This window comes from Anastrepha obliqua, chromosome 1 (assembly GCF_027943255.1).
Source record: "Anastrepha obliqua isolate idAnaObli1 chromosome 1, idAnaObli1_1.0, whole genome shotgun sequence".
Taxonomy (NCBI): Eukaryota; Metazoa; Arthropoda; class Insecta; order Diptera; family Tephritidae; genus Anastrepha; species Anastrepha obliqua.
In genome coordinates, this window is record NC_072892.1 from 63880937 (window position 1) to 63889944 (window position 9008).

General features: G+C 40.8%; 1 protein-coding gene across 1 annotated transcript; it reads right to left on the reverse strand.

The window, feature by feature from the left end:
• Positions 1–1865: 1865 nt before the first annotated feature.
• Positions 1866–3903, reverse strand: LOC129253343 (uncharacterized; the record flags this gene model as incomplete). Its single annotated transcript, XM_054891674.1, has 2 exons — positions 1866–1939; positions 3180–3903. Coding segments are annotated over 2 exons (798 nt in total), but the record flags the coding sequence as incomplete, so codon positions are not given.
• Between the last annotated feature and the right edge of the window lie 5105 nt (positions 3904–9008).

Genomic DNA, 9008 nt, shown 5'->3' on the forward strand with positions numbered 1-9008 from the left:
CTTCCTGGTACACCTTTGCCCCGGTCTTAATCCCTCTTTTGTAAAAATGAAGAGATGTAACGCCTTTACAAGTCACTCCCCACCGAACCATTAGGGAGGCTTGATGGTGGCAACGCTGAATCCTTGGAACAACATTTTTTGCGTCTAATTTTCTTTTTCAAAATATGACCAGTTGAGCGATGGAATACTTTCGTGTGGATATCATCTCTATTTCGTCTTGACATGGATCTGATCGATACATTCATACCTCTGGACATGATATATATATAATCTTACCGTTACATAACTACTCCTTCGCCCGGTTGCAATAAAAATAGTCAAACCCAAGACAAAATTTCCCTTCAGCAGACTGCAAGACCCAGTTGTCGCAACCAATTTTCAACGACGCCTGTATGAAAGCGCATCATCCTGCAAATGGATTCATGGGCCCTAGGTACACAGCAGGGTCGAAATAAACCGTGGGTAAGTGACGTAACCTGGGAGAAGATTGAACAAACGCGCCTAAAAGTAAACCGACAGCTGAAACAAAGTATGAGAACTGAATGCAATACTACCCAAACGTAGATAAAAAAATTCGTGAAGAAAGGCAAAATCCACCAGGAAGCGTTGTTTGCGCAATCAGATCCGTTGTTAACTTTAAACCCAAATCCCGCGACCTCTGAAGAACGCACAATGAAACATGTTAATATCAGATGAACAACAGTTCCATCGATAGAAGCTTCATGAATTCAAAATCTCTCAAATTTACAGTCAAAAGAACGCTACCAAACAGGTATATCTCCACTGATCTCCCACCATTCGCAAAAGCTAAAGTTTCAATCCAAAAAATTGTAAAATAACAAAGCTGGTGGCACTGGCAACACACCCACTGAACTTTTAAATTTCAGCTCAGAACAATTAGCCCCAATTTCGCAGGGCTTGTCAAAGAAGTTTGATTGACGGAGGCAATTCCTAAAGATTGGAAGGAGGGCGTCATATCACGATACCTAAGAAACAATACCACTCCTTACGCATTTTGATTGCTTCGAACTCCGGTGAAAAAACATAAATTTTCCAGTTTGAATGGAGAATATCGTCGAAAGTTTGCAATGCCTGCTCCTTCGGTGCACTCGTCCAATAAGACGCAAACTGTGAATTATACGAAGTGGTTAGCAGAATACCAAAAATATAAATTTGTAGATAAATGAATCGTATAACGAAGGGAGCGCCACATATCTCCCGAGCAGACTGACCCAGTACACCACGAAAGCAAGCGCCATGTAGAAAGAAATGCAAAAGACTCGGTTTATTGCCATGCTGCCAGAGCGCACAACTTAGCACTAAGGAAATAAGGACGAGTGCACCCACTACCAGTACGAGGGCGAATCTCTCGAAGACGATCCAAAAGAATTTATAGTTCGGGATATCTGCCTCTACCGGTGCACAAGGACACCAACTAACCTGCTCGAAAGGGTAAGAAAAACCCTCGAAAGAACCCGTTGGGAAGGTGTGAGTTGCCGATATCTCTACGGTATTATTACGCACGACGGCAATCAAATCCTGTGATAGAGCGACTTGTGTATACGAGGAGATAGGCAGCGGCTAGTATAACGAAAAGTTGTACCTGCGTGCGAAGTTCGGGAGTAAATGGCCCGCAAAGCCGCCCACTATTTTGCGACCATTATAATTATATACAATAACGCGTGGCTCGGAACCGCCTATTACATAGGGCAGTTCGTAGTCTTGTAAGTCAAGTCATCCAGGCGATAGGGGTAGATGGGGTCCTGGTGCATCAGATCGGTGTTTAAAGCCCGCTTTTTAACTGCGTGGTAAAGCTCTTTGAACTCCTCTTTACGTAGTTTTTTTTTAGATCTCTTTCTTTTTCTTTAACGCAACTTCTCGTAGGCTACTTGTCCTCCACCAGTTGTTTTATCATTTTTGTTGTTAGAAACTGGTCCGACTAAAAAAATTATATAAATGGCGTAGACGCAATACATTTCGTGTTAGAAGCCTGGGGAACAGTTAAAACGGAAACCATAAAAAACTGTTTCTAAAAAGCAGGGTTTGAAAAAACTAGTTATAAAGGTGTCAACTAAATTCGAGTCCGAAGATGACTAGCCGCTAGCAAAAAATTTTAAAATAAGATACCCTCCCATTGAGCTTACAAACTGGACTGACGGTGCATGTCCGCCCAAGAGAGGTTGGACTGGATATGTAATTGGCTCTTACTCTTTTGACTTTTCGACGAGGTCCTCCTCCTTATTCTGGTGTGCGTCGTGATGTTGTTCCACACATGGAGGGGCCTAGAGTGTTAAGCAGACTCCGAATGGCAAAAATCCACTCACAAATTTCCCAGTGCCTGCCGAGGAGCGACGGCTATTTGAAAAAACTTTTTCTACCATTTGGTGTTCCATGCACGGAGATCGGAGTGGTAGTTACGCACCAACCATTCGACTACGACGACCGCCGTAATAGAATTACTCTTTATTATTTTTACAGTTGAGGTTACTTAGATATTTTACTAAGTTCTATCTATTGTGAAGTGCACAGTTACATACATACAGATATTTATTATGCCCAATACATTCTAGTTAACATATTCTTGTGTCTTAATATTAAATCGACAATTTTTAAATAGCTAACAATTTGATAGGATTTTGTGCCGATAATAATTTACTAAGAACTTCAATACTACTTAACGCAAGTATTTGTTCCAGACGTTGTAGTGCTTCCAGTTAAAAAACGCATCTTTATGTTCCACTTTTTTCTTTTATACAATTTATATATTCCCTTACGTCGGAAATGGCACTGCTCTGCCGCGAAAACCAAAGTTGTTACCACGCACATAACTCCATATCCTATCCAAACGTATTTAAGGTCCTCCAGTTTCATTGCCCTGAATTCATGCCTCCCGCCGACGTTCTCGAAACTCAAACGCTTTGCTCTGGTCAATTCTATAAAGACTGACCGAGTCCAATACTCCGTTAGACCTGACTGAGCAGTTTCTAAAATCATTTCCTTTATGATTTCTGAAAATATCGAATTGTTGTTTATAGGAAAACAAAACGGAGAATTAATGAAAATACATAAATCGAAACGCATACGGAAAAGAGGTTTGGGAAACATTTTTTGTAGTTGTTTGTAAACTCTCCATTTAGTAGTTGGTGTCACGTACATATATTTTGGGTCGAATGAATCACGAGCATCCAAGAATGTTTGATAATTTGTTTCTGTTTGAAACATGGGAATATATTTTCTCCACTCCTTACGAGCTTTGATTGCTTCTAACTCCTGTGAAAAAACATAAATTTTCCAGTTTGAATGGAGAATATCGTCGAAAGTTTGCAATGCCTGCTCCTTCGGTGCACTCGTCCAATAAGACGCAAAATGTGAATTATACGAAGTGGTTAGCAGAATACCAAAAATATAAATTTGTAGATAAATGAATCGTATAACGAAGGGAGCGCCACATATCTCCCGAGCAGACTGACCCAGTACACCACGAAAGCAAGCGCCATGTAGAAAGAAATGCAAAAGACTCGGTTTATTGCCATGCTGCCAGAGCGCACAACTTAGCACTAAGGAAATAACGACGAGTGCACCCAGTACCAGTACGAAGGCGAATCTCTCGAAGACGATCCAAAAGAATTTATAGTTCGGGATATCTGCCTCTACCGGTGTACAAACGCACCAACTAACCTGCTCGAAAGGGTAAGAAAACCCCTCGAAGGAACCCGTTGGGAAGGTGTGAGCTGCAGATATCTCTACGGTATTATTACGCACGGCGGCAATCAAATCCTGTGCTGGAGCGAATTGTGTATACGAGGAGATAGGCAGTGGCTCGTAGAGCGAAAAGTTGTGCTTGCGTGAGAAGGTCGCGAGAAAATGGCCCGCAAAGCCGCCCACTACTTTGCGACCATTATAATTATATACAATAACGCGTGGCTCGGAACCGCCTATTATATAGGGCAATTTGAAGCCTTGTAAGTTACCCAGGCGATAGGGGTAAATGGGGCCCTGGTGCATCAGATCGGCGTTTAAAGTTTTGTACTCAAGCGCAAATACAGGAAAATGAGTGTAGCTGTAGAATTGAGCTGTGAGCTGAAAGAATTGATATAAATGATTTATATGTGGGGATGAGAATATGACTATCGCCACAAACTTGCTTACCTTATAGTCACTACATAGCGCTGCCACATTTATCATTTTGCTCTGCCAACAGTCATGAAAGAGTTGCTGTAGGAAAGTGTCATCACAAGTCGCCGTTGTGTCGCTGTTATTTATTAGAAATAAAATCTTCGATTGTCGTCGTTGCTCCAAACTTGCCACCAGCGCTCTTAGCAATCCTGTCTGTGATGCGAGTGTCTCCTCCAAGTATACCACCACCATCAGAGCGGCGCTGAAGTGCTTCCTCAGCTGAAGGACGCTCAACTCGTTGAGGAGAATAACTGGCACTACCAGATCTGTCATTAAGTTTTGCACAAATTGCGTCTCATAATCCACGTCCAGTGCAAAAGCATTAGATATTTCCTTTCCTTCACGCCTGTTTTCTAACTCTCCATTCGTGGCAGTTCCGAATGCTGCGATGGCAGTTATATTGCGATTACGTGCGAATACCACCTGGTCATAGTTGTGGAAGCGTCGCACATCCTGCAGGAAGTTCACCACAGTGTAGTCTGACAAATTGAATTGAATGCTACCGCCATTGATTGTGTGTAGGATGAAAAGAAATGCGAGAATGCCGCGTAAAAGCTGAGTGCGCTCCATTCTGTCAATGAGAGTGTCGACTATTTGAGTTTACTTCGCACTTTTATTGAATTTAAGTAACTTCTGTGACGCTTACCCCAAACACTACAGATCTGCACGTGGCTGCTAATTGATCCCCTAATGGGGATTTCTAGCATTTCTTAATAGTCTGTTCTGTGTGTTTAATTAACCAAATGAAAAATGTGTTCGCCCTAAATGAAGTGTCGCTTACATGAGAGAAAATTTAATAATTGAAGTAGGTAACGGGTGTTCCTTAGAGAAGTGTATATCGTATCCACTACTTGAACTTTAATATCACTTGAAGTTTTTGGCATTTAGTGTAATTAATTTCAAGCAATTCATGAGGACTCTTCCCAAGACTTCTTGCAAGAGTCCCAGTTTAGTATCCAATTGATCTACTTTTGTAACACTTGGATTGGGTTTTAAATCGTTAATGAACTGGCTTATCAATAACTTCACGTAACTCCAAGAAGGCTGCGCCAAAGGCACTCCCACTAAGTGACTGAGCTCTTATTGGCTGAATATTATTAGCGGATGATAGACGTAGATCAAACCATGGTATTGTGGAGATGCTGCTGAAGAGAAATTTTCAATACGCACACTCAATTGAACAGTTTTAGAGCGGGTGGGAAGTTTTTTGTGTCCACATATCTAAAGAATTCACTCTGTACGTCGAAATCCACTTGAAACTAATCGAATCTTTGACGTCACAATTCGTTGAAACACCACACGGAAAAATGGTAAGACCAACTAAATTTCTTATATTTTTATTATCAGTTTAGGGCTAAAAACACATGTTTTTAATATTTAAACTTTTAATAATAAATGGTTTAAAAGTATCCAAAAATAAGCATACATTTCACGAAGCTTAAATTAATTATAATTAAAAACAATGTTATTATAATTAAAATAAAAATTATTGAATCGTTGTGGTTAATTTATAATTTGCACCTTAGTAAATTGGTTTGGATCCTCCTTTGATTATAACTTGTGGAAGTTATCGAGGCATCAATTTCATTAAGTTCTTTATAATATTTTGATAAATTTTTGACGATTCGACATTAATGGCAACTTAAGGCTTTTAGCGCTATCAAACTGCCTTTTGTTTTTTGAAAACCTATTGAGAAATTACTGCTCATAAATTTTCAATTGCGTTACGGTCAGGTTTACATTCTGAAATTGGTATTTTACGCTGCCCAGAACTCGTTTGTTGCGTTGGAAGTATAAATAGCTGCGTAGTTATGCTGGAAAATGCCCGCCTCATCGAAATTATCAGTTTTATTATTATCAGAATTATAAGTTCTTCGTCTAGAAATTCTATATCTTCACACTATTCACTTTTGAGGATATGAAATTTATTGGCGTTTTGCCCTTTGAAACTAATGGTCGTTCTCTTATTCGTTTTCTTTCACTTTACCATTCATCTTCCATCAATTACCAATCTGACCTGTTTGTGTCGCGTGGTGAACTTAAGTTGAGGTACTCCATTTACATATTCTAGGCTAGAATCCCTCAGGGCTCAAAACATAAAAGCCTGCAGCACTAGACTCCAGCATAAAAATGCTACAAAGAACGTAGCTGTCTCTTGATCGAACGCGAAACCAGATCGATCATATTGCGACAGATGGAAAACATGCTTCTAGTGGGTCCGAAGGCCAAACATCGTCTTGGATCATTACCTTGTGCCAGCCTAAATAAGCACACGCCTCCGTGCAGACAGCCAGAGGATTCGTCTCTCGACTCTCACTCCTGAGTACTGAGTCGGAGAGTACTACCCAATAATCCGTCATGCAGGAACAATGGAGCAGGATTTCTCGTTCTTTACGTATCGCCGCCAATTCCGGCGAGCCCGAAAAAACAATTGGTACGACGAGGAATGTATCATATTATAAGAAGAGGAAGAGAGACGTATTAGCAGAATAATAAATTTGGGAGACGGAAATAAGTAAGTAAGAGAAGCTTGAGATGCTGGCAAACAGGAAAAAATACCCGAAAATTCTTCCAGAAAATTCGGCGGCTTTCAGAAGATTTCAAAACCGGGCGATTTCCTGTAAGAACAAAGACGGAGATCTGGTAACTGACATCCAGAGCGTTCTTCAATTAAGGAGGGAACACTTCTCAAATCTGCTAAATAGTGACAACTGCGCATGTCACAGAGAATGTGAAGATCCCGATACCCTAATCGTTGGCGACGGAACTGTCGTTCCGCTACCCGACCATGACGAGATGAGAATACCGATAACGCAGCTAAAGAACAACAAAGCTGCGGGAGCTTATGGACTGCATGATGAGCTATTCAAACATGTCCGCGAGGAGCTGGTATGGTGGCTGCACTAGCTTTTATGCAAAATATGGTCTTATAATTATTTAATTTTGCACAGGACAAGAATTTCCGCCTTACTAAAATACCAACCATTGCTTTTTATTTGTATGTGGATGAGAGGGTTTAATACGCCTTATGCAAGCTAACACAATACTTTACACACCTCAACCAAAAAGTCATTGTAACCCAACACTCCACACGCGCAACGCTTTTGAGGAAATACCAGAGCAGCGATTGGCGTTCCCGTGGGAAACGCCTACTCAGCAAAGTACTGGTCACGTTCCAAGCACACGGGCTTAGCTTTTAGTCTTAGTATTAGAATTAAAATATTTTTAAGTTCAGTTGTAAAATAATATTCAACCAATAAAGACCGGTCTCGTCCGGAACAATTTTTTTTATAAACCACCACGACCGGGTAGTTTAACTTGCATTATCAAAGCTGCCGTCGTAGCAATGGTATGTCGGAAAACTAAAAAACTTGGCCTCGTTTGGAACCGTCGCCCACCGTGGAATCGCTTTTGCTTTACCCACAGTTTAGCGTCGCATACATAATTATTTCCCGTTTCATTTGGGTTGACCCCCCTATGTTTGCCATCAGTCTACTGAGTAGGGCCTAGTCATAGGTTCAGTCTTATACCTAGGTACTTTAGAACCTTTTTTTATGGCTAGCGTATTTGAGCAAGTTTGCATGCTAACTTCTAACGGGACGTGATTCTTGGCTAAAATTATCAGCTCTGTTTTCTCTGCGGTTAATTTGACTTCACGTGAATCTAGCCACGTATCATTACTTGGTTCAGTTTTCTACGAGCTTCTTCTAGGTTTCATGCTGTGATGACTGCGACGATATCGTCTGCGGATCCGATTAGAGAGGTACTATCGAGCATTTCTATATTGAATATCTCGTCGAAGCTGATGTTCCACAAATCAGGGCCAAGAATTGGTCCTTGTGTCACTCCCGCTGTGACGGCTATACAACGAGAACTCTTCGGAGTTTGATAGATAAGTTTGCGATCTCGCAAATAATTCCTCATTATACGCTGTAAGTATGACGAAGTGTTTTACTTTAGCTCTAAGGCAGCCAATCTACGCTGTTGAAGGTGCTCCTTACATCTTAGGTGGCAAGGCGGACTATACTTCTAGATTGAACACTGTCTTGTTGCGCTGCTTCTAAGTTGTTTACGATAATTTCGACTCCCCTATTGTAGACTTTCCGCGTCTAAAGCTGTGCTGTCTTGCCGATAGTCCTTCGGCATGGTCTATGACTGCTGCCGGTCAAGACTTGGCCAGTCATTCAAGAAGCTTTCGTGCACTGTTAAGCATGCATAACGGCCAATATGCCGATGGGAGGCTCGGATTGCCTTCCCCCTTGCTTATTAGCTTACAACGCGTACATGTCTAGTACGATTTGTAGTCGCATTTTTGCGATCTCTTTGAGGACTTCTGCGGCACTACCGGCAATAAATGCGGAATAATTTCCGTTATTAGATACCGTCTCAAATATGTAGTAAACCAAACGATATTGAGACATTTTTCTATCATTGCTTTAGTGGATACGATCATACTCATATTGGTCTTATATTTTTTCATACAGTGTAGCTTGGCTTACATAGAAGTATTGTGAAGAGGTTATGGATTTTTTTAAATTTTGTTTGGACTAGGAAATAATATATTAAGGCAAGACTCTGATTTATTGTAGGAGCGATTATATTTAGTTAGTGTTACATAATTCTTACCCCACCTACAGGGTGACCTTACAATGAGCAATTAGATGGCCTTGAGAGTACTGAGTACAGATTTCTCCATAAGGAGTAACTCGACTAGAGTACTGTTAATTGGCATGTAAATTCTAATTATCGATTGAGAGGTGTGTGTGCTAGCCATTTGGTTGATGGTAATAGATATTTCATGTGGTTTGGTTTTTTCTCTGCAAATTTATCTA